The sequence below is a fragment of the Triturus cristatus genome, chromosome 7 (genome assembly GCF_964204655.1).
Source record: "Triturus cristatus chromosome 7, aTriCri1.1, whole genome shotgun sequence".
Classification (NCBI taxonomy): Eukaryota; Metazoa; Chordata; class Amphibia; order Caudata; family Salamandridae; genus Triturus; species Triturus cristatus.
In genome coordinates, this window is record NC_140590.1 from 1,653,786,092 (window position 1) to 1,653,812,895 (window position 26,804).

The 26,804-nt window shown below is 47.0% G+C and overlaps 1 protein-coding gene across 1 annotated transcript; it reads left to right on the forward strand.

Annotated features, from left to right (window-relative positions):
- Positions 1–2,170: 2,170 nt before the first annotated feature.
- LOC146812635 (uncharacterized) lies at positions 2,171–21,660 on the forward strand. Its single transcript, XM_085615182.1, has 4 exons — positions 2,171–2,228; positions 17,730–17,816; positions 19,334–19,459; positions 21,273–21,660. Exons 1-4 carry the CDS (start codon positions 2,171–2,173, stop codon positions 21,644–21,646), a joined length of 645 nt encoding a protein of 214 aa, XP_085471308.1. The 3' UTR covers positions 21,647–21,660.
- The last annotated feature ends 5,144 nt before the right edge of the window (positions 21,661–26,804 follow it).

Consider the following 26,804-nt stretch of genomic DNA (forward strand, 5'->3'; position numbering starts at 1 on the left):
TTTGGGTTTAGGCTAGTGTAGTTTTTTAGGGTTTAGGGAAGAGTAGTAGTGTCTGCGTAGTGTAGTGTTTTAGGGTTAAGGGTAGTGTAGTGTTTGTGTAGTGTGGTGTTGTAAGGTTTAGGGTAGTGTAGTGTTTTAGGGTTTAGGGTAGTGTAGTAGTGTTTGTGTAGTATTTTAAGGGTAAAGGACAGTGTAGTGTTTTAGGGTAGTGTTTGTGTAGTGTAGTGTTTAGGGTAGTGTAGTGTTTTAGGGTTTAGGGTAGTGTAGTAGTGTTTGCCTAGTGTAGTGTTTTAGGATTTAGGGTAGTGTAGTAGTGTTTTAGGGTTTAGGGTAATGTTGTAGAGTTTGTCTAGTGTAGTGGTTTAGGGTAGTGTAGTAGATTTGAGTAGTGAAGTGCGTTGGGGATTAGGGTAGTGCTGTAGTGTGCATGTGTTGTGTTTTAGGGTAGTGTTGGGGGGTCGTGTAGTGTAATGTAATTGTAGGGAGAGGACTGGGGCGGGGAAGGGATGTGTAGGGGTGGGGTAGTCACTTACCTTGCAAACTAACTACGAATATAGCTTTACCACGCATGCCTTTGCGTTGTAATGGCATGCGTGGTAAAGGCATATTCGTGGTAATAGTTTGCGATGTAATGGCATGCGATGTCATTGACATCGCGTAGTAATACCCGCGTTGTAATGGCATGCGTGGTATTACTATGCGATGTAATGACATACATTCGTTCTGGGGTGCGCACATGACTCACAGCAGTGGAAAGAAACACTTTCTTCTTTCTAGATAATGCTGATGTCATTGTGTAGATTCCTGAGCTTAAGAGACCACAGACAGAATAGACCAGGACAGCTATTTCTGAAGGTCATTCCAGATTGGACAACAGCCCTTTATAATTCCTGTGCAATGAACCGTCTAATTAAAAACCCACACCTGAACACTATTTATATCACCAGTGGCATAATATAAGTCTCTGTAACCCCGGCAGGCCAGCGGGCCCAACACAAGGGGGGGGGGGGGGGGCCCTCATCCAAAGCGGTAGGTGGGAGCCGGCCACATCCATGCACTTTGCAGGTGGGGGGGCGGCGTGCCAGATTCGTTACTGCACTCTATATCACATGAGGAAACAGAAGTTCCGTTTCAGATCAGCTGAAGTCTGACCTGCCAGGTGGCGTTCGTTGAAAATGACATGTAACGAGCTTGGAAGGCGAGCACGCTTTTTTTTATGTTTGGGAGTTTTATATAGCTCGAACTTGACCCAAAGGTATCGGAGCGCTTTACTTTAGCATCAGTTGCGTTACACAAGGACACATTCATTTTTGCTAGGCACGGGGGGGATTAAGTTATTTGCCCAAAATCACGGGGACGTTGAGCGTCATTGCCCGCCTAGACTCGACCCTGGTTCCCCAGGTTTGAGGTCGACTGCCCTATTGGCTAGATCAATCCTCTCTACGTTTGACAAAGATGGCGGCCTGAAGGTGGAGCTCGCAGTGTCGGCAGGCACGCGCTGTGATCCCGTCCTTCCCATATGATAAGACGTCTCGAGTCGTAAACCTAGCCTTTCTCGCGCTACGTCTCGCGATGGGTGGAAGTAAACTTACACCGCCCCAATTTCTAAAACTTGAAGTGCTCTTGTAAACACATCTGGAAAAATTAAAAGGAAGAACAAATACATTATAAATATGCAAAATACCTGTGATAATAGGTTACATTAATCCCATTGACTTTTAAAGCATCCCTCAAAAGGAGTGAACAACAGATGTAGATCAGTTTCTCTAATGTATGCCAGATGCTAACAATTTGACATAGTCGTGGCACACACATGCACTCATAGAAACAGAAGTTGTGGTAATCCATGTTCATTTTCATTGAAAAACAAGCTGTGTTTCGTCTTCATTCAGTCTCACAGGATCAGAAGTATTTTAAGGTTTTTCTCCAGACTTTAGAAGACAAACAGCTTGTCGCAGGATTCATCAATTACCAAGTGAACTTGGCCACCTTTCTTTTTCCTTGCGAAAGCTGCTTGAATGAACCACTACATGCATGTTGTCTAGGGTGACCACATCACTCCAGGTCATTACAGATACTGTCTCCAACCCTGCATGTTTCACTTACAAATCATTGGTGTCAGGTGTGTTAGTCTAATTAGTTTAGTGGAGACAAAACTACATAACCCAGAATGCAACTGGCTATCACAAAGAAATCCAGGACTGGTGCAGTGCACAGAATGACATGGGGTAAGTCGTCTCCCTAATTTTAAAAATGAAGTAGGCCCTGGATCCTGGCATCCAAAATCCATGGTTTAGTGCAGGTAACTCTTTTCATATGGATGCAAGTCCCAGTGAAGGTGCAGCTTTCATTTCTGGCATTGGCGTGGTCATAAAACACATGTAAGCAACAACTGTTCTTTTAATCTTGGAGGTAATGCCTTTCATTTTCATTAGTCAGCTGCTTCAAAGTCTGTCTGAAACACATGCACCAGAAGAATGATTTAGTCTTGTTGTCAATGTTGTGATACATGTTGGTGGCAAGAACATACCTACTGACTGTAGGTGTCAAGTAGAATTATTCAAGGTAAAGTAGAGACTTACAGGTGTATGCAGACACAGGCCCCACCTGGAGCAGATGTCGTCAGTAGGTCAGCCAAGGTATAGCTGAATACAAGAGACCCAGGAAAACCTCAAACCCCACAGTGTTCCATGGAATTATGTGAAGGCCTAGGTGAGAGGACACCACACAATGCTAGTAGGCAGATGAGGAAAGGGAGAGGGTGGAGCACAGAAAAATCAAAACATGACTGCAGGTACAAGATGACAACTGTGATGTGTGGGAAAGATTGGAGAAAGCATAAACACTGGAGTCTAATGGCAGATAACAGATGACTATTGGCAGGGCAACATAGACACTGAAAAAAGTATGCTGGCACAACACTAAATCCTCAGTTAGAAAAAAAAAGAAAAGTTAGCAGCTGACCCAGTGGGTCAAGTGGGAAGCAGACTCTTGTAGGGAGAAAGGAGGCAGCCTGCAGGCTTCAACCAGGAACCTGAAGTCAGAAGTAGCACCATGTCTGCAAGGCCTACTGCATGCTGGTCACAGAGGGGCAGCAGACTTAGAGAGAGCTGGTGACCATCAGGGTAAGCACCAGCTCCCCAGGGCTTCTAGTTCTGTAGAGGGTCTAACACATTAACCACATCCGGATGTGTTTGTACCTTGGCAGATCCAGAAGATCAATATAGGGAAACCACAGTGGGGACCATCACTCACAGCAACATCAGAAATTGAGTTATTTTTGTAGGGGATACAAACCCCAATCGATCTTCTTCAGATTTTAATAATCCTCAGGTTGTTTTTTAATGTTTGCCTCTCAGTTAATGTGTTTTGATTTTCGTACCAACGTGAGGTAACAAACCCCTTAGTGAAACATTTGTGGGTATGACACAGAAACCTAGCAACTGGTGCAAATACAGGCCAAAATTAATATGCATTGTTTTGCCATTTGGCTAATTTAGAAAGGAGCAGGCAAATGTTGTCCCCAGGCATATTGCGGAAAGGTTTTGTATCAGGGCAAAAATGTAAACAAAAAAAAAAAAATGTACGTCTGTTGCCAAAAATGTGAAACATATGTGCTTGTTTATAAATTATTTTACATCCGTTGAAGGGAACAACGAACCCCCTAGTCCATGACTAATAGAATTTTTTTAAGCGTTTTCACTGCTTTTACCAGTATTTAATAAAAACAGAATGAACAGACTCACTTTGAATCAAACATAGTCTCATATCTTTTTTGATTGTTTCATTTGTTATTATGTAAATCATGCAAACACAACGCATTATCAGTTATGCCCAGTTTGCTTTGGTCGAATTAACCCTTGCTTTATTATCTATTGCAGAAAGAAAGTTGAAAATAGACGCACATTGATTTTTTTTGCCCTAGTTAATTTAACAATTAACAGACCTTTATGCTTGTAGCATGTCTGAAATCAAACCTGGATTGCTTCGTAACTTTTGTGGGAAGCTTGGTGAACAACTCAAGGGAGCATATTCACAAGAAACTATCGCCGAGTCAACGGCACTTTATTGCAGCCAAAGTTGCGATAAATCTATCGCCCCATGCACAAGCTGGTGTTAACAGCCCACAGCACCAGTATACCCGCGATAGCAGCCGCAAAAAACATCGCCACAGAGGCTCCCCGCAACTATCGCTAATGAGATACAAAGTGGGCGTTCCCGTGCCAAAAGCCACAACAACATCACACCTCAACATTCACAACAACCAGACAGAACTGCGATAAAAACACAAAACAGGAGATATGGCGCGTTAGCATCAGGAAATCTACACCTGCTCTGACCTGGTGTAAAGTCGGACGGCAGCCTGGACCACAAAAGGGAGACCAGCCCAGGGCCACATCGGAAGGGCAACAGATGCCATGGAGCCACCCATTATGCGGCCCGGACACCCAAGAGGGCCACAACACCCTCCAACAGCACACCCAGGCCCGCAACACCACCCCCTCTCGGACCACCCCCAACCCCTGACTAAGAAACTGCACACCAACACCAAGAATCCCAATACAAACATTTTGCCTGATGTCGCACAAGCAGGAAAATCAACAGATATGCGTGGCCAGGAAATGGAGACTCAGTCAAACAGTAATTCAATCACTAACACAAAACACCATACAAACAAAACCCAAGACAACCCTGAGGATGAGTCCTAGCGGCTCCTCACTGGACAATCCGTAGCACACAACCTGGAAGACCAAATCCAAGAGAAGAAGGTGTGCCATTCCCCCAACAAAGGAAAGACAGGGAGAAAGGGAGGGAGAAAGACGGAGTGAGATTGCACAAGCAACGCAAGGCCCCTCGGGCACCTGGCTCCACATGCCAACATGTGTGTGTGTATCGCCATCCGTACAACACGAGCCCAAGGCCGTGTCCCAATCTCAGCACAAAAGCGACATCACATTCCGAAAACGCAAGTAGTAGTCAGACAAACATCAGGGATGAAAGCTCCATTGTTCCAATGCAGAAGGCGGAAGGACACCTGCACCTCTGACCTTGGTCCAGAACGCGCCTGGAACACCCTGAGAGAGATGCTATGGCAGACGGGGACAATTCCCACACCACATATTCCCCAAATGAACTATCCGACTCATCCACACCCCACACACAGAAGTCCCTGCCTGTGGTTCCCCCGCATGGGATGCCCTTGACACTTACGGAAACAGCAACCCACTCTCCCCAACGTTGCACACACATTTGAATCATTGCTTAGAGCTGTGGCATATCCTCCACACAACTGCCGCAGTTCAGAAGAGTGCCGGTTCCACGAGACGCACCAACGCAATGGCAGGCCATACCGGGCACATGCACAATCCCTGTCACGTGGAACAGTACCGTGCATGTATGCTGCATTTACTGGGTGCAGTGCCACTGGCAGTGCTGCGGCTCAGCTTCCGCATTGCCTATGTCACATGCGTCCAGCCCTGGTTCCACTGCCGAACATGCACATTCAAGTGTCCCATGGATGTCTGCCTATGCAACACAACTGTTGATGAATTGGACTATGACTTGTGTCTGCGCCCCCTGTTGGATCACGAACAGGAGTGTAACCAAGACAGCCGTGCATGGAATGTCCTGACATACTGCGTATGTATTGGTAGTTGTGCATGGGAGATTGCACAATTACTCGTGTGCAGTGACCACATCGAGGTGCTCCCCTATTGGGCTGTGTTGCGGACTGGTGAAACGGCGTGGGCTGAGCACACCTGCCTGGACCACTTAATGGATTGGCTCAAACTGGGGTTCCTTGAACACGACAACAACGTACTATTGGAACACATTGCACATGAAGCTGCACGGGCATTCATGGACGAGTAACTACGTTCCTGCAGCCACATCCGATTGTCACCCACAGCACATAACCCAACAACTTGTTGCATCATGGGGATTGCTCACACATCCCACCACAACAGAGGATACGTCTGCCTATGTCCGGGCTCTGGATGCATGTGCATGGAACAACGCATGTGTACACACACCTGTGCAAGGTGATGCAGGTGCATGCCTGGTGCAACACAGCATCATTTGGCAACGTTGCCAATTCAGACACACTGCTGGGGGAGAGCACACACATGGCAATGTAGCACGACATGTGAACCTGTCGGACCCTCACACCTGATCACTGTCAGCAGAGCAGACAATCGGTGCACTCCGGAGGCAGAGCACTATGCAGATCCCATGGGCAGTGAGTCGTGCCCCCTCACTCAGGGCAATGGACAGACACCAAACAACGCATGACTCATCCAGCAAGGCAAGGTGGGCTCAGAGCGTTGCCATCCATAATGAATGTTGCCCAGTTTAGCCCCAACATTTTTTGAACTTCGACATGTACCCATGCTGCGTGTAAGTGTCTTAAGCATGTCCCTGCCTGTTGTGGCCATTGCCTCGTCCGTACTGACACGCACATGCCAATAAAGTCTATGCAACTCCACCGGTTTCTAACTGTGAGGTGTGTTGTTTCGATTGTCCACTTGTGCGCCACAATGGGCATCGTCCCTACACAGGGAGGAACTGACTGATGCATGTACAATGGGGGGGTGTCCCTTTGGCAAACTCCACCTCTGTGAGCCAGGCATAATTATTGGATAGGTGCTGGACGCTTTGTGCACTTACGTGACTTCAGCAATGTGAGTATGGTGTCCAACCCCTGACCATGCCAGATGTGAGTGGACAGTTACTACGCACAAGCGGAATCTGTTGTGGGCTCTGTCCTGTGGTGCTGGTGTTGCACATTGTACCACATTGCCATTGTTGCTGATGTCCTGTGATTGCTATGTGTGTGTGCTGCATTGTGGGGGAGTTGCCCCTGCAGCTCTGATTTCATGTGGCCATCTCCCTTTGAGGCAGAGTGCCTTTGAATTGTGTGCTTTTGGGGGCCTGATTTGCTTTTGACTTGGGTCATATGTGCTCTCGGACAGATTTTGTGGCCTGGTGCATTGTTCGTCTGCTGCGTGTATTGTAAGGCATGGGTTGTGGGTGCACGTGGACATGTCAGGGTGCGATCTGCTCCTTTACGGATGTGATCCGCACTGGGCTACACCCATGTCAATTCGTGGTCCCTGTCGTTTTTTATGGCTGCTGCCATGCTATCAGACATGCTGCGTTACTTGCATAGTCAGTGTGGGTCACAGAGCCGCTGCATTGCTGGATTCGTCACATGTGCATGGGTCGGTTGTGATATTGGTGATTTGGGTGGCCCCTCTGTTCACATTGTGGATGGGGGCCTACTTGGCATTTCTATGTGTGCTACAGTGTGCCAAGGCAATCAGGGACATGTTCCACAGTCATTGTGGGTGTGCAGTGTGCTACGCATACTTGTGCATGTGTGCCATTGTGCCCATCTCACCCCCCCGTCCCTGGTCGTTACTCACCCTGTTGCTGTTGGGTCAGGTCGTATTGTGCTGTGTCCAGGCCCCCCAATCCTGCCACCGTCTCCTCACGGCAGACTGTGGCCACCATTTGCTCCAGCTCATCCAGCTCCTCCTGTGTCGCAGGAGGCCCACCTCCAGTCGCCGTTGCTGCCTCCCTGTTGTCGACAAGCTTATGTTTAGTCTGCCTTTTCAGATCATGCCAGCACCTCTTGACCTCCTCCAGTGACCTTCTCGACACTCAGATTGCATTCGCGTTGGAAACGATGGCCTGCCATATTTCGGTTTGGGTTGCCAGTGGTGGTGCCGCACAGTTGGTGATGGTGTTCGGTCACCTCCTTGACGAAGATCCAGTCTTTCTGCGGACTGAACCCCCTCTTCCTCTTGTCCTTGCCCTTCCACGAACGTGGGGTTCCTGGCTGGTCCTCCGTGGGGCTTGTGGTGTCCGGCTTGTCCTCTGCACTCGCTCCGGGTGCCTCCATGTTGCCATGCAGTTTTAAATGATTTTTGGCTTTTTTTTATCTTGCTTTATTGTTGCTTTTTCCCGCCAGAAGCATGGGATTTGCAAGCCTTTGGCTGGTCTTCGCTGATTTGTGTACCGCGATTGTCCTCATCGCATGATTTTTTGCATTCGCGTTTCTCATTTTTGCAGGTTGGCGTCGATTTTAGCGCTGATATTTTACTCGTTATCTGGTGTCTATCGTATGCTACCACCTTGTTGTGAATTCCACGTTGACACAGGGTTATTTTCCCACGATGGGCTGCGATATTGAAAGTTGCATAACGCTACTCTTGCGGTAGTTATCACACGTTCTTGGGAATAGACCCCAAGAGGTATTTATGTATAAAGCACTACTATAGGGAAGGTTGAACCTGTGTTATCTATATAATAAACTCAAATTTAGAATGTATTTCAAGTCAATTGTCATTGTAATAAACCCCAGCCAAGATGGAACATGACGCAAAATGTTTCTTTGCAAGTTCACTTTTTAAAGGGCATTTTTGCGTACAGTGGCAAATATATGCATAGCTTTGCAAGATGAGCTTTTATTTTTCACGATTTTCACAATAAATTGTGAAATGCCTGAAAATCTTCAGTGTCATGAACCTGCAAAGTTTTTGGTTCAACCAGAAAAAATATCACATTTTCGTTTATTTTTCACAACTGATATAGGAAAGTTAATTAATCATCAGCCTAACAAACTTTCACATAATTGTGGATTAGAAAGAACAACACACAAGCACAGCAGGTTCTGCTGCCCTCCTTTATCTATGTACCTGTCCTTTGTGATTGGTGAGGAGAGACTCGCTCTGCATCCATCAACAGTTCTGGCGATGTTGAACTTGAATTTGTTAATTAAATGTAGTGGATTTTGGTTGTTTTAGAGGTTTTATGTGCGCAGTAGCTGAAAACCATAGCAAAAATAGTAATTGGTCGTAATTTTTTACCCTGAGCTCCCAAGGAGAAATATTCTGAAGTATAAAGGAAGCATTGAAGTTTCCACAAGGAGTGAAGTGAGGGTGGTAAAAAAGGGGCTCTGTGCATGAGGGTGAGACAAAGAAGAAACAAGAGAGGGGCTGGTGGCTTATTTTGAGTACCAAAAAGAGTACTCCTGTAGTCCTAATTTACCTACTAACAAATGATATCTACAAATCCTCACCCAGAGATCCATGCCTGTTTCTGCCCAGTCTCATATGTGCGGAGTTCTCCGCCACAAGCATGAGGACGAGGGGTAGGCGAAGAATTCCACTCAGCCGGCGGAGCTCGCTGAGTTTTGTACCACTCCGCGCTCCGTGCAGAGTGGGTAGTTCTGAAAAACTCAGCAAAGTAAGTTGGCGAGCGCTTGCGAGAAAAAATAACATGCTATACCTCCTCCTGGCCAGATTTCTCATCACGGGCGGGCGTGACAGGTCCCAACCGCTCGAGTTGAGAAATCTGGCATTCGCATTGAGAAAGCTGCCGCTCAAGTAGAATGTCCACTCGAGCAGCAGAAAGCAGCTGCGCCCTCTGGCACAACGCGTTGTGCTATTTGGGCTGATTTTACAGTGCAAGACAAACTCTTGGCACTAAAAATCAATGCGAGTAGCATGATTTAAGAGACTCCGCTGCTGCAGAAACTCCACGGTGTGCGGTGGAGTTTTTCTGGCACTTCGGGGAGTTCCGCAGCGTAGAACTCCACAAACTCCGCCCAGGCTTAATGAGGAATCAGCATGAACAGTTTTTGATTTTTTTCATTGCAGTTTTATGTAGCGCGAACTTGACCCGAATCGGGTATCAGAGCGCTTTACATAGCACCAGTTACTTTACATGAGGACACACATTCATTTTGGCTAGGCACGGGAAGATTAAGTGATTTGCCCAAAATCACACGATGTTCAGCGTCATTGCCGAGACTCGAACCTAGTTCCCCAGATTCAAGGTCGACCGTCCTAGCCGTTAGGCCAACTCCTCTCCCCAGATCTCTGCAATAACAATAATAATAACAATAATCCATATTTACAGAGAACTCTGATATGAAGTTAGCTTTCTCTTTGGAACTGGAAAACAAGATTCAAGTCAAGATTCGAGTCCCAGCCTTATCTCACTTTCCGTGATTCTGGGAAAACCACTTAATTTTCCCATGTCTAAAAATAAAATGAAATCTGACGCTCTTGTTTGCACAGCTTATGTTTTTTCATGCTATTTTTTCTAAAAACTGACAGGATTGTAATTCACACAAAAATATGATGCTAATTGACAGTCACATTTTGCATAATTACGTTTAATTTTGCATCACTTTCCTAAAATTTCACATAATTTTGTGAAAGCAAATAACATGAATTTCGCACGCCCCTAGATATCAGTTCAGTGTCCAGCTTTCAGTTGGCACATATGACGTTGGCCTTGCTATAAATTACAATTTATGATGAGTTAAAGTAAATAAGGCATGACTGTGAGTAACTCTGTCTTTAAGGGAAATCAATAATGCAATGTATATTGAAGTAAGCTTCAGATGCATGCAATGCTGGATACTGTCCCTCCATCATTCCAGACTCACCAAGCCATCAGAAATAAAAAAAGATACCCTGATGACAGGCTGGACAAGAGATAAACCCCATGTAAAGTTTCTAGTTTTTCAAGAAGTCGAAGAAATACATTAAATTTTGAAAAGAAAATGTGTGTAGTGCTGCCAGACGAACAAAGAAAGACATAAAAAATGGATTGCTCCATGTTGTATCTTGTATTCAATGTAGGCAAGTGAAAGAACATGCCGATTCAACACTTTATCTGTACTGCAAGATAGCATTTGCTAGCAGTTGTTTGTGAATAATTATGTTATTGATGTCAATTTATATGATCCACAAAATTAACTGAATTAATGTTAATACTGTTAAATATACGAACCCAATTCGACTTAGGGCCTAATTAGGATGTTGGTCGGAAAGCCTCCGACCAGATGTCGGAGGCTTTCCAACCGACATTCTTGGTTTGACTTCCGACCCCCGTATTACGATTATGGAGATTGGAAGTCCAACTGGCCGGTCATTCCGGCTGGCTTCCGACAGGCTTAAGGAGCCCGTCTGCCAGCCAGAAACCACAACATAATCACTTACTGATGTTGTTTCTGTTGTCGGGATTATGCTGTCAGTTTCAGATAGGTTTTCCATGTCGGGCTTTCTGACATGGAAAGCCTGTCGAAAAATGACTGAGGGGCCCCCAGCAGGGACCCCATCTTTCAGCGGCCTCTGGTTGGAGGGCCTGCTGGGCACAAAATCTCTGCACTGTGTGGTAGGCACCTTGAGGTGCCTGGCCTGCCACGCTGTGCAGAAATTCACAGAAACTCCAATTTCGCTATGGGAGCTTGTGCTGCGGCTGGTTTCCGAACGCAGCACAAGCTCCCATAGAGGAATGGGAGTTTGCGACCACACCATGTGCGATCGCATCGTAGTTGCGGGTGCGGAAACGCCAACCTATGGTCGGTTGGTTCTCACACGAGACGGCGTTGGGCAGACACAAGTCCACCCAACATCGTAATAGGCCCCTTAATGTCCTAGGAAGAATAGGAGTTTGAGATACCATTCCAGAGTTTAACACTTATGCTTCATGAGTTTCAGAAAATGTTTACAGCAGGTGCAGAATCTCCTGAACTATTTTATTTACAAAGATTAAAAAAGTGCTGTACTAGGTATTGACTGAATTCTGTAAAATCCACTGGAACCCACTGTGCTATTTTATTAGCAAACCAACATGCAGGCTGTGGATTGTACACTGAGGCATGTGGCAGGCACATTATCCCCTCTGAGGTACTTCATTATTGAAACTCAGGACAAACTGAATATACACAGATATATGTATCACATGTATCAACGACTCCAGCAACAGTGTTATACCCGGTGATGTCCTAGGTTCACATGGATATCTGCAGTACAGCAGCAGCTCCTCCGCAATGCTAGAGGAGCGTCCCCCCACTGGCTCAGAGTCAACGGATGAAAAATAAAAAAAATCTTACTCTGAGCCAGCGTGTGCAGGTAGGGGTGGGGCTGGGGCATGGGAGGGGGAAGGAGGACTAGTCTGAACACATCTCAGTGCACATGTGTGTTTGGTCGGCCATCTTAGTCCGGCCTAACACACATGCACACTTAGATTTTCTCCAGCACGGCTGTATTGAACAGCCAGGTTGGAGAAACAGCACAGACACTCTGTCCTGAGCTTCAAACCAGCCCACTTAGGCCAAAATGCTTCAGAGCAGTGCGTGGATTAGATGGAAGTTGTGATGCTGTCCCAGGGGCTCCTGGGAGAGTAACTGCTGCAGAGGCGCACAAGGCGGCTAACAGGACCAGGTAAGTAGTTTATTTAAAAAAACAATATTATCATTATTCCCCCGACCACATGCTCCATTCAGCGTGCTTCCCGCTGGGCCCCCTCTACCCCCCTCTCGCACTCCCTCCACCTACTTCACCAGTATTTTTGTGTTGGCCGCCACTGCTGCAGTAGATACCTTAACCCCACATACCTTTCTACCAGAATATACATTAGACCACCAGATATATATCACCAGTAGGTAGCTATAGTTAGGACCTATTTTCCATAGGAAATCCGCAACATTCTATTTGGAATAACGTTGGCGTCGATTGACGAATCTTCGTGAAATTTTCCAAACTTTTGTCCAGCTCCGGTCCGCTCCTATCCTGAAAACTTCACGGTGATTCGTCAAGCGGGGGCCAAGAAAAAGGGGATCCCAAAACGCATTTTTCCCATGCATTTTCACATAGGACCTGTTGATACAGCGACAGCCCGAACTGCTGAACGGAATGACACCAAATTTGGCAAAGAGGTAGTCCTCAGTTCAGACTTGTGCCTTTTGCTTAAATGGTGTAAATCCGTTCAGTAGTTCCTGAGAAAATTAGGGTAAAAAACTTAGTGATATGTATGGCCGAGGAGGATCCGCGCACCCTCCCCGCACCCAACGCGCACCCTGCCATGTACAAGCTGAATGCTAATTGGCTGTCAACACTCCAGATCTGGAAGTGTTGGCAGCGAAAACGCGAAAAGGGGGCAGGGTAGAAACACCCTGACCCCCTAGGCCTGCTCAGGGGGTCCCACAAGGACCCCCAAGGCCAGAATTATTTATTTATTTATTTTAAATCGCGGGATGCGCTAAGGGTCCGCGCATCCCGCTGCCGAAAAAAAAAACACAAGCGCGGGCTCCCGCGCTTCGTTTACAATTAGCCCCCCGGGTGCCAAGTCCCGGGGGCAATTTTTCATAGTTATGGGGGGCCCAGAGGGGCCCCCAGCCCCGGGGACCGCCACCCCCTGGGGGTTAAAGTTAATGTATGCAGGGGGGCTCATGGCCCCCCCCGCAGCCCCGGGGACCGCCACCCCGGGGCTTGTTTTAAAAATATTATAATGGGGGGCCCAGAGGGGCCCCCCAGCCCCGGGGACTGCCACCCCCTGGGGCTTATCTTAATGTATGCGGGGGGCCCATGCCCCCCCCGCAGCCCCGTGGACCGCCACCCCCCGGGGCTTTTTTTTTTTTTTTAAACCCTGTGTGGGGGGGCTCAAGCCCCCCCACACGCCCCGGGGATGCCACCTCCCCGGGGCACTACATATTTAAAGTAGGGGGTCCGTTACCACCCCCCGGGGCTTTAACTTAAGTGGGAGGGGGGCCGCGCAGCCCCCCTCCTGAGCCAATGATGGCCCTGGGGACCGCCACCCCCCAGGGCCGGCTCCTGCAGTGTCCCGGGGTGCCCACCCCCGGGACACTGCTGTTTGCAATGGCAGGGCGGGAGCCTCGCGCTCCCATCCTGCCATTGCAAACTGCTTTACTATTTGGAAGAGAGAGCAAGGACACCTGCTCTCTCTTCCAAATAGCAAAGCAGATTGCTTTTCCACATGGGGAGCAGCATGTTAGCTGCTCCCCATGTGGAAAAGCAATGCCGGCTCCCGCAGGAGGTGGGGAGAGACGGCGGGGCCGTGGGGGGATTGGGGACCCCCCCACGGTCCCCAACGGAGGCCAGGCCCCGGGGCATGGGGTCCCCGGGGCCAGTAGTGGCCCGGGAGGGGGTTCACGCGGCCCCCCTCCCCAAAATAAAAAGAAATAAGTAAAAAAAATGGGTCCCCGGGGCCAAAAGAGGCCACAGGAGGGGGGCAAGGCAGCCCCCCTCCCCCCAAAAAAAAAAAAAGGGCCATGCCCCGGGGGATGAGGTCCCTGCGGCAAATTAAGGCCTCATGCGGCCCCCTCCACAGTTAAAAAAAAAAAAATAGGGGACAGGCCCTGGGGGATGGGGTCCCCAGGGCCAAAAAATAAGAAAAAGAAGGGGAGCTACACAGCCCCCCTTCTTAAAAATAAAAAAAATAAACAGGACCGGTAGGAGGCCACGCCCCCTCCTTTCATAACTTGGCGCGTTTGCAGAGGGGAAAAGAATTCCCCTTCAATACTGGGGTCCCTGGGGGCCAACTAGCCCACCAGGAACCTCCAGTATGCGCCAGGGGGCTGCGTTGCAGAGAGGTGTAATGAGGCCACGCCCATTTTTACACCTCTCTGCAATGCAGCTCCGTGGCACTTACTGGAGGTACCTGGTGGGCTAGTTGGCCGCCAGGGGACCTCAGGATTCAAGGGGACTTAATCTCCCAACTTAAAATGCGCCACGGGGCGCGTTTGCATCGTGGGGAAGGTGGGGGGCGGGGCCTGAGGTGATACTGTGCAAACACGCCCTAGGGCGCGTTTTAAGTTGGGGAATTCATTCCTCTTCAATCCAGAGGTCCCCTAGGGTACAACTAGCCCACCAGGTACCTCCACTAAGCACCACGGAGCTGCGTTGCAGAGTGTTGTAAAAAGGGGTGTGGCCTCTGAACACCTCTCTGCAACGCAGCTCCCTGGCGCATACTGGAGGTACCTGGTGGGCTAGTTGGATGCCAGGGGACCTCAGGATTCAAGGGGACTTAATCCCCCAACTTAAAACACCCCACGGGGCGCGTTTGCACAGTGGTGAAGGTAGGGGGCGGGGCCTGAGGTGATATGTGTGCAAACACGCCCTGTGGCACGTTTTAAGTTGGGGAATTAATTCCTCTTCAATCCTGAGGGTCCCTGGGGCCCAACTAGCCCACCAGATACCTCCAGTAAGCGCCACAGAGCTACGTTGTAAAAAGGGGCGTGGCCTCTGAACACCTCTCTGCAATGCAGCCCCCTGGCGCATACTGGAGGTACCTGGTGGGCTAGTTGGCCCCCAGGGGACCTCAGGATTGAAGAGGAATTAATTCCCCAACTTAAATCACGCCACAGGGCGTGTTTGCACACATTACCTCAGGCCCCGCCCCCTTCCTTCACCCTTGTACAAATATTCCTCTAAAATCAGCCGAACAACGAATTCCGATTTACTCACCTGTCATCAGGAGAGAACCCAGGGCTGCATCTTTTAGACCAGCAGTGACCCTGAAAAGTAATTCTAAGCGTACTTACCAGTAACTTGTATTTCCTTCCATAGGAATCCATTGTGTGGTTTTCACCAGAAAAGTTTCTAAGTGTCCAATTTTGAAACGTACAAATATTCCTCTAAAATCAGCCGAAATACGAATTCTGATTTACTCACCTGTTATCAGGAGAGAACCCAGTGCTGCATCTTTTAGCCCAGCACTGACCCTGAAAAGTCAATCTAAGCGTATTTACCAGTAACTTGTATTTCCGTCCATAAGAATCCATTGTGTGGTTTTCAGTAAAAAAGTTTCTAAGTGTCTATTTTCACAAACTAAAAATATTCCTCTAAAATCAGCCGAACTACGAATTCCAATTTACTCACCTGTTATCAGGAGAGAACCCAGGGCTGCATCTTTTAGCCCAGCACTGACTCTGAAAAGTAATTCTAAGCGTACTTACCAGTAACTTGTATTTCCTTCCATAGGAATCCATTGTGTGGTTTTCACTAACCCTGGGCGTAGTTCGCGTAGTCGCGCTTCGCGAAGCTTCGCGAAGATGTCATTGCACTACGCGACCTTCGCGAAGCTTCGCGAGCTTGCGTAGTTGCTTGTGGCAACCTGTTCGCGATGGCTTTTTCTTGTTCGCGAGCGCGGTAAGCATGTTCGGGGAACTGTTTGCATGCTCGGGGGATATATCTCGCGATCTTACCCATGCGGTCGCCAATGGGCGCGGCCATCTTGTTTTTATATAGTCCCGCCCGCTCGCGATGCCTTATTTCCTGTTCCGGGTCGCGGATAGCGTGTTCGCGATGTGCATTGACGTGTTCGGGAGCGCATTTTACTTGTTCGCGATAAATTGTACATGTTCGCGAGAAATATCGCGCGAACTTACCCACGCGGTCGCGAATGGGCGCGGCCATCTTGTTTTTCACTCTATGCCATGTTTCTGGGCCTACTTTTGTATCCTCCCTTTATCTCAGCAATCCTTTGTCTTTTAAGCCTTTTTCCTGACTTTTTTTAGTTATTATCTATCTCTCTGTTTGCCTCAGTTTATATTTTGCATTTTATTTCTACTTTTACTGTGTTTTTGTTACTTTTATAAAGTTCTTTCTATCTTCTTCCCCCTAACTTTTTTCCCCTTCTGACTTTTCTTTTCCGCCTCCCACCCACCCCAGAACCATGGCCAAGGGCACACCAAGTCCCAAGGGCAAGGGACCTGCAGGCGCAGAGAAGCGCCGCCTGCCTTGCGGCAGAATGCGTCCTGCAGGGGTGCAGGCCCGGCAACTGTTTGGGGAGGAGGAGGTGGCGGCTCTTGTTTTTTTCATCCAGCGCCCCCTCCCCTTGACCTTGGCAGCAGGCGGCAGGCCCGGCTCCGGGTACGCTACCCAGGAGCGGCACCGTCGGTGGGCGAAGGTGCGCCGGGCCGTGTTCCGGTGCACTGGGATCCGGCGCACCCACAACCAGCTAGCTCACCGGTGGTCCGACATCCTGGACCGGGAGCAGGACCTGTTGGACCTGCTAGGTGTCGAGGTCATCGGGCTTGGTGAGTAACTGATTGTGTATATTAAATTAGATGAACAACAAGATTACTGCTGCGTGCCAAGCGTTGCTGGTATTACGTTCCAAAAAGCAAAATGTTCTTTGATTTAAGGACCCAGGTTCCCGGTGGTACTCTTACTTGTTTGCAACGTAGTTTGCGCTAGCTTGTGCTGATGCTGATTATGTAAGAGTTTACTTTACAGAACTGAAGTTAGGTAATGCGATTTGCTAGAGAGACTCTAGTCCTTCCATTGTCCTACTGTGAAATAGTGGTGGATGGATATTGGATACTAGGTTTAGTTTGTTAGTAGTAGTTACTAATTGTTTTATGCGGTCTGCGTGACGCATCCTCTGTCACTGAGTGCTGCTTACCCCAGTCCTCCGTCGAACCTTTTGTACTTTGTTTAGTGTGTGGTAGGCTTAGCATGGTCAGTCAGTAGCAGAACTAGATCAGCATTATGCAACAAACCCACAATTTGTTGTATGTATGCACTAATGTATGCAACTATGCATGTGTCCTCCATCTCATCATCTATGCATTTGATGGCTGACAAAAAATTCAAGTGCAGACTTAGTGAACAATTGGCCCGTCTGGAATAGGTGGTGTAGGTCAGGTGGTACTTACTAGGCTTTGTTAGTATTTGGAATCAGAATGATCAAGGAACACTGGATTGTTCATAAATAAGTAGACGATCCGTAAATGCACTAGGAAGCAGCCAGTAGTCGATCCATCTGATTAGATAGGGCAATTTTATTGCACTTGTTGTTTCCTAAAATGTTCTTTGACTTATTGTTTTTCCAAATGATTTATTATTTTTCTCACAGCACTCCTTAATGTTGGTCTCTTTCTGTATTATATTTTACATGATCATCAGCACCACCCAGGGGCAAGAAGACGGGGTCGGAGTCGGCGGGGGAACCCCAGGACCTCTCCTCTACTGAGGCTCCTGCAGCTGGCCCCAGTAAGTCCTCCATTGGTTAGATTGACATTTATATTTCCCTAAATGTTATGTTACTGCATCTTTTTTTTCCCAAACTCTAAATTATGGTTCCACTTTCTGAATCTTTTTTACAAAAGCTTACTTCTTTGACCTTGACTATCTGTTTACTAATTCTGTTTATCCCTGCCTCGAAGTTGCTTCTAACTCCCTCTGCTATGACTCTCTGTGCTACTAATACTACTACTACTACTATTACTATTATTACTCTGTGTGTAGCGAAGCTTGCACAGTTGCCCACTCTTTAATAGACGGTTTTCTTTGCAACAATTAAACTCTGATTGACCAATAGCTCTAGCCACTGGGTCCTGTCCTTTGGTTGTCCTCTTCAAGTCTTCTCAATGTTGAGGCTTTGACAATTACCACAAACAAAATTCCCAACCAGATATTTGACTAGTATTTTTGATCGGATAGTACATGATACTACTATTGTCTATGATTCTGCAGAGCCACATACAGAACTATGCACAACAAAATAGGATGGTGGTGATGGGAGGTTGGATCTTACTGATCACACCTCAGTCAGAAAAACCCAGGATCCCCTAACAGACTAGCTATAGTGTCTCACATTAGGGTCCCACTCCCGACCCCCCCACGAAGACGATACACAATGTTGATGATGACGGAGACAGAGACAATCCAGAACATAATAACAAACACCATTTTGCTCACACACTTGTGTAAGTCCACTCCACCACACCAAATACCACAGAGTCTATGTGTAAGTTCAAAAGGTTTATTTGAAACAAGTATCAAACTCTGTACATCGTTAATATGAAATTTAATTTACGACAGCCATAGTCAATAAGCCAGCAAAAAGCCTAACATTAAAACAGTAAACATTTACAAGTGCATGATTGACAACAAGAACAAGAGCCAAGATCTTTATAATTGTGGAAGATCCCTCACCGTAGAACGTAGAAATACTGGTTACATCATCTTGCATCCACTATGCTCTGTAAATCTCTGGTTTGTAGAAGGGAATCTTTCGCCTATGATATATGAGAAAAACACTGCGAGTTAGCCGTTAGATAGTATACTGGTGAATGATGCTAGCATTTTGCAGTCATGCCAAAAAGTGTAACATGTATGTGTGATGGCTAAGCAATATAAACGAAACAAAGTCAATATGTTGTTTTTTTTTCGACCTCTTCACTTGTACGCAACAGTCAAGCGGCCTTAAAGGCATCTACTGCACATCAATACGCTGGCAGGTATAATATGCACCAAAAGAGTAGTAGTCGACATGATGAATCTAAAAGGGTTACTCATGGCTCAGGCTAACTTTCAAAAGAGTAGAGTAGGACTAGATGACCCTCGGAAGTGGAACCATATCCTACTAGTGTCTGTCTACTGACTGTACTTACTGTCTAGTGCTGATGTATGTTGCATCGCATTAACTTTTTGTTCAATGTTCCAAGTGAACACTTAAAATAGGGGGAGGTTTACAGGCATCTAAAAAATTTGATGCTTTTTTCTAGGCACACTACCATCCACCAGTGCCGTCGGGGCCAGCGATGCGGCCATTCCGGAGGGGGCAGGCGAACTGGCGGCACCTGCAGGAGACACAGGGCCCAGGGGGGATCCAGCAGCAGTGGCCGGCGGCGGTGAGTTATATTCATTACTTCTTGACATTACAGCTAGATGGAACTGTGTTCACTATTTCACTGTACTGTGCGACAATATACAACGGTTGAAGAAGACACCCTTTACGTAGCATTACCAGCGTGAGTAGAGTAACCAATGGCCTCTTCTATTTGATTCCAAAATCAGCTGTGAATGTTTTATGGAGAAGACAAACTCAGATCAGATGACCTTCATGGATGTGTTGAACATAGAGGGAAAGCACTAAGGGTGGAAGGACGGGCGAGATAAACAATATGACTGACCGGCAGAGAAGGATATGTTGTTGGAAGCATGTATAGGAGTCTGATAGTAATAAGATCAGATGCATGGGTTGTTGAAGGATGGGTGGAAGGTGAAAGAATGCCTGCCTGGGTGGGCGACACAGTATGGGTGGATAGTACTAGATAGCAAGAATCAGCGGTGTTTTTGGTTCAAACTCAAAGCCAAGGCAAGGAAGGAAGGAGCAGAAGCATGGGTGTTTGTTGGTGAAACCAACTAAGGTTTGTTAAGAGATATATACAAAAGGATAGACGTTTACTTTAATGGATGTATGCCTGGATGTACTATCACCAAGAGACAGTATAGGTGGAAAGTGTCCCAGGAGATTCTTACCTTGAAGAAAATGTAACAGAAACTGCGCGACAGTAGCAAAGCCTAGAGGAATCAAGGTAGTATTATGAGCATACAGTACACTTGCAGTAGTTTGCAAGCACGTCATATATTATCAAGCGGAAACCCCTTCCTCCCACTCTGGGGACCACTCCCTACCTATTATTATTAATGTATTTTCGATTGGGGCAGCCAGCCTGCAAAGGGTGGCCTATCTCTTGTTTAATGTTTATGTATATTGGTTACACAAGCAATGAAAGCAATGTACCCTCTGCAGTAGCGGTTGGTGGTGGGATTGTTGGCGGGCGGCGACATGGGGAGGGGACGGGTGGGTGGCACTGGCGAGTAAACTGTGTATTACTGTTACGGCCAAATACAGGTAATCAACATAAAAATAAATTAAACTATTTTCAAGGTGCGCACTGCACCGCCGAATGCGATGCAGTGTGTGCTACTGTGTGCAGCAATGTTTTTTTTTTATGTATTCTTTAATTACCTGTGAATGTCCTTAATCCATCGTTTACTATCCCCACCCTGCACCTTCCCACGTCACCGACCGGCAGCACTCCCACCACCGACCGCTACCGACCTGATGTCGTATATCGTATTAGCACTAGCAGCATCTATAATATGAATATAAGCAATGATCGTTGGATCCGATAAATAAATAATCAGCCTTTTTGTAGTACCCATGGTAGGGTGTAAGTGAAATTGTGCATGCCATTTGCCCTCATGTAACAGAGTATGACCAGTGCCAACGGCCGTAAGGCGTCAGACAAAAAGATGAGCTACCCCACCTGCAGACAGTAGTAGTAAATAAAAGTAACGTGAGTCTGCATCACCATGTGGCTCATATCTGTTTCTCTTGGGTGCAAGCTTAGCTGATGGACCTGGCATGCCGCCTACAACAAGGTTATGTAATTGGGCTAAACTACAGATAAGAACAGCACGACTGGTGTACCGCAGTACATACATAGTACGATTATATTTATAAATAATGTCTGAAACGGTCACAAATGTTAGAGTCCAAGGAAGTAGGATTAGAGATACTTACCCCAGCACCAAATCCCAAATGTTATGAACTGTGCTTGCTAGTGATACTGTGACACTATGTGTTGAATGATTAGTGTTCCTGTTTTGCTAAGAGTATTGGCTCCAACATGTTCTTTTTCTTTTTTGATATAGATGATACTCCTTCCCAAAAACCATCAAGGAAGGAGTTGGCCGCTAGGGCCCGGCGCCGGAAACTGGAGGCCATCTGCGAGCATTATCGCCGGCTGGTGGCTCAGGAGGAGGAGGAGGAGGAGGAGGCGGCTGAAGCTGCAGCCTCCTCCAATGCCCCGGGCCCCAGTCAGGCCCGGCCTCCACTTTCACGGCGCCGTGGTCCGGCATTTGCCCGCCGCCGCGCCTCGATTTCCAGCACTGCTGCCCCCCACCCTGGAAGCAACTTTAGGGCATTTCGCCGCCAGCTGCTCCGCCGGATGGCCCGCTGGGAGGAGAACATGGAGGAGCGGGTCAAGATCCTGGTGGATAAACACCTTAAGGCCCGCCGACAGTAGAGGACCTCGTCGTTTGCCCCTTTTTTAATTCCTTTTGTTGGTGGGTGGGTTTGTGGGCGTTGGGGATTTCAACGGACATTGGGACTTTGGACTTTCGTTTCGTTGGGGTTAGGGAGGGGGGTGGGTTAGGTCAGAGCGGGATAGTTTATTTTTGTTAGGGGATATTAAAAATATACTTACTATTTATTTATATGATGTTAATGTTTTTTGTGGTGGGTTACAGTTTTCCGAATTCAATGTAAGTTACATGGTTGTTTACTTTGTTTCCGTGCTGCTGCATGCCCACAGCCAGTGTTTGATTTAAAAGATCTGCCGATTTTGTAACACACAAACCGATAGATGCAGTACCCCTCACTGAGTTATTTTTAATTGTCATAGTACTGTCAGTCTCTCCTCCTAGTCCATACCTCCCACCAAACTCTTACCTGTGATTGATGATGAAGTTCGGCACACTGATGGCTGCATGGTTGGTTTCTCAAATTGACGGAGTAGATGCCATTATAGTGGTGGTAGTAGTAGACACTGGCAATAGCGTTTGAAAAAAGAAAGAGAAAGTCACTTGACTGAGACTCAGGGAGGAGGAGTGGAACAGAACACAAAGTAAACTACAGCATGGGTGGTCAAGCAGAAGAAGATCCTTGCCCTGCCTTAGTTGAAATTGAATTACTGTTGCTTTCACCACATCTGCCCCAGCAAGCGTGTGATCAATTGGTGTACATAGTCATCACATCACACCTCAATATAAATCACACAGCCCGGGGGAAGAGGGTTAGGGATTGATGATTGGATGGGAAGTGGGGTTTTGGGAAAGGTTTGAGAAAGAAAAACAGACAATATGCATGGACACAACAAAAGTAAAACACAATCTTGTAAGACGACCATGATCCATTATCAAAGAAATCAAAGTATGAAGTGAGAGAAAGCAAATGCATGCATGCTGAGGAGGATAACTTGATGGTTAATGAGATAATGAGTTGTACTATAACTACTATGACCCAATGAGACAGTACAGTCAGGGACGAAATTGAAATTTGCCTTGCCTGTCTGACGCCCTCAGAGCTCAGACCGAACCCAATTGCCTGCTCTACCGGGCTTACTTTCATTTTTCAAGCTAGCTAAGGAAACTAAAAAAAAGTTGGATCAATTAACAAACAAACCACAACACACAGTCGTAATGATTAAAGAGAAAAAAGCAAGCAAATAAATGTAAAGACGAATGATGATACTAAAGTTACTGTATTATCCTGGTCCAAATGAGGAGTTGCATCATTCTCGTCATTCTTCTTGGTCCTCCCTTCCATGGACACTCCGCACATCAATCTTGGGTATCACTGCCTGCCTGATGCGTATTGGTAAGGTACGTGTGAGTCGTTTCTCCCACTGTAGCACAGGGTAAAGGGCCGGCCAGCCTGTAAGTGTAGATGGAAAAACAAACGGGGTATTGAAAAATTACAGCCTTTACAAGAATAAACTCAATTACAGTGGAGTGCAAGACAACACTCTGGAGAGAACACTTTCAGACTGAGGCAGCTTGGATAGGCTACATAGTGTGTCTACTCTACAGCAAGCATTAAGGTACAACAACAACGGGACAGGATTCAGGAGCCAGCACAGCCACAGGACAGGAGAACCGCGGCACAGGCCAGGCACCCTACCCCTTACTTACATTTTGACCGAGCCAGAGAAATGTCAAATGCACTGCAGCAACCTAGAATTTTCCCAATGAAGTGACTAAATCAATGCGCCACTGTCCGTCATACCACTACACTCTACTCCAGTCCACACCACTACAAGGACATCTAGCCTAGGTCTGCTGTGGTTCTTGTTCAAACTTTTTACCTTTTATGTCAGCCCATCAAACGCCGTTATTCCATACATTTTCTCCAATCCAACTGACTGTGTGCAAAGATAGTATGCTCAGCATCCTCAATGATGGTGACCGTGTGGTACGTATTCTCCAACACCAACTCAGTCTGTAGTGACTGATTAAGTTTATAATATATTCCATATTACCAAATTGCAACGGATATTGGCCGGCACCTGCAGTGGTAGGAGTACAATGTGGTCATTATTAAACAGCAAGGAAACATTAACTGTCACCACACCTGAGTCACTTGTACTTTGTCGGTAAACTAGTATAGTTCTACTTCATGGCATGCACAATTCTTCGTAGTGAGCCAGCATCCAATGCAATGCATGCCACCATCATTCACAATAATCACTCATTACCTGTCTTTGTGTTCTCTTTGGCTGTCTGATCTGATGCCTGCCTAGCCTTCTGCCAGTCAGTGATGAGTTTCTTTCGGATTGGAAACAAAATGGAATATAGGTGGAGTCACGTTTCACTTCTTATGGAGGGACTGTTAGAGGCAACATGTATTGTACTATTCTCCATCTCCATCCAATGTCTGACTTGCTTGAAATGTACTTAGGGAGAGTACGGAACATGGAGCAGGACCCTGAGGAGTGGAGTGAACAGTTATGCACAGACGTGCAACTCCAATAGGGAAATAAAAAAAGGAGACTGTTGATGGCATTGTTGTGAATGTAGATTTTGAACCAGAAAAACAGATACACACAGTCACACACAAATAAAGGAAGGGAGAACAATTTGAAAGCCTAGTTGTCAGGGAAGAGGAGCTCGTCCTCAAACTCTGGTGGTTCGGACAGCAGTACGTCTAACAATCCACTACTTATGTCATCAAAGTCACTCTCCTCTTCCTCCTGTGATTCACGTATTTTGTACTCTGGTGGTATAAAGTGTTGATTCATTTTGATCATGGTTAACCTCTCAACACTTTTGGGCGAGAGACTGGTCCTTTTGACAGTAACAATGGCACCAGCAGCACTGAAAATACGCTCTGAAGAGACACTTGCAACAGGGCAAGCCACATACTTTATCGCCAGCCTGCTGAGCACTGGCCATTGGCTTCTTTTCCCATACCAATACACCAATGGGCTTTGCTCCATGTAGACCTCTGTTGTGTCATCTAGATAGGCCTGAACCATCCGCTCAATGTTCAGGGGTGATCCGATTTCCTGGGCCTCTTTTGCCTTTGCATCAGTCATTGATGTGCAATACCCTTTCCGTAGAAACCAATCCCCTGCCGTTTTTGGAAATGTGCCTGATGATCCTGTTGGTGCTGTTGATGTTATTGCTGCTGGCAGTGTTGACTGCTGGGAGGCAAACGCACTGCTCTTGGCTTCTGAAGTAGAACTTCGTTCTGGGTGCCCTGCAGTACTTTTTCTGACCTGGAGGGGCGGGCCTTTAATGAAGATCCTTTCGTTTTCAAACTCAGTGGCTTCCTTAGCTATCCAAGTTTTGTACTGGGCAACATTCAATTCTGAAAAAGGAATGACTTCATTACTGCGCAGCAATAATTTGTAACGTGGATCCAAAATTGAGGCAGTAATGTAATGTGGATCTGACAGAATGTTATTTTGAAGCCTTGTATTGTGAGATAAGCGAGCGGATAAGGTGTCTGCCAAAGAATGTGCTTCTACTTTGTCATCCACATCTGCGTACATTTCTGCCACATCCTTCAGCTGTTGCTCTAGCATGTACAACAATGGGATAGCTTGGCCCATAGTACAGTCCTCCCGGCTCACTTCACGGGTGAAGACCTCAAAAGGAAGTAGCATCTCTGTCAGGCTTTTGACAAGGTCCCATTGGGTCATCTCAACTCTCATGCCTTTCACTGTAGGATCCCCTGACCTTTTCATGACATAAGCATTAAGTGGTATATACTGCTCAAACAGACGCTCAAGCATGTAATACGTTGAGTTCCAACGTGTTGGCACCTCTTGGATGAGTGCTTTGACTGGCATTTTATGCTCACGTTGAATCACCCTCAGCTCCTTCCGGGCTTTAAAAGAATGGTTGAAATGTGTGCATATTCTTCTGCAGGTGGTCAGTAAGCTGCTGACTTTGCTTTCATTTTTCAGAAAGTCTTGCACAACAATGTTAATGCAGTGTGCCAAACATGGCACCCTGAAATACCCACCATCTTTCATGGCCCGAACTACATTACTGCCATTGTCCGTGGCAACAAAACCAATGGTAAGACCTCTTGGTCGCAGCCACTCTGACACCTTGCTGTTAAACTCATCCAAAATGTTAGCAGCAGTATGAGATTTCTCCATTGCAAACATGGCTACAGTTGCATGTTTGCGAGTGTCTTTAAAAATCTCAGCGGTGTCAACAACGCCGTCAGATATCTTATCTTTAACACCCGAAAAAGAGACCCAGTGTGCAGTGATGCACATGTAATCAGTGGCTTGGCAACTGGTCCACATGTCTGTTGTCAGGTGTATACTCTGAACAGCACTCTGTTTTAAGGCTTTTCCAAGCAATTCCAGCACGTCGTGATGTAGTGCTGGAACAGCAACTCTTGCAAAAAAGTAGCGGCTGGGAACTTTCCATTTTGGGCAGATGGTGGTCACAAACTCAAGAAAACCCACCCCTTCAACAAAAGAAAAAGGGAGAAGGTCCAGTGCTAACATTTTTGCCAGCTTAGCATTGTACAAACGTGCTATTGGGTGATTGCGTTCGTACTGCCCCTCCGGCCTACTAAACATGCTAAGAATGGTAGGCTGCATGGTATTCCTTCCTGTGGTCGACTTCGCACTTTTTGGCCCAGCTGTACTCCTTGGTGTCTCAGGCTGGCTCTTACTCTTGTGCCAATGAGATGTGGCTGAGGATGTGGGCGTTACCACTGCAGTGCTGGGGACAGGGCTACTTTGTCTACCACTAGCACAGAGAATGTCTCCCTCTTCTTCCTGTTCCACCGTGAGCGGACTTTCTACTCGTTTATGCCCAACAGCAATGGTTCCAGTTTTGATGAGCCTAAGGTGCTCCTCCCACTGGATTGCGTGGTGTTTTTTCAGATGGGTCATTTGGCCTCCGGTACCATAGTTTGTACCAAGCTTTCCACGGCTAACAGAGGAATGACAAACGGAGCATACAGCAATGTTCTCCTCCTTTGGGCTAACCGTAAAGTAGTCCCACACTGGGGAGCTTAACTTTTGTCTCCTGCTGGAGGTGCCACTCCCACTTCCAATGCCGGATGAACTGGAGGGTGTGTGTTGAATTTGACTCTGTGCAGGACCACTACCTACTTCTGCTGAGGTGGTGCTTGTTGTGCTGGATGTAGGACGC

What these genes read in the sequence shown, in the direction of transcription:
- LOC146812635 (XM_085615182.1), top strand. Translation starts at nt 2,171, where the DNA reads ATGCAACTGGCTATCACAAAGAAATCCAGGACTGGTGCAGTGCACAGA. An exon ending in GGCTCCTGCAGCTGGCCCCA is followed by an intron (nt 17,817 to 19,333) that starts GTAAGTCCTCCA and finishes GCTTTTTTCTAG; the next exon opens with GCACACTACCATCCACCAGT. An exon ending in AGCAGCAGTGGCCGGCGGCG is followed by an intron (nt 19,460 to 21,272) that starts GTGAGTTATATT and finishes TTTTTGATATAG; the next exon opens with ATGATACTCCTTCCCAAAAA.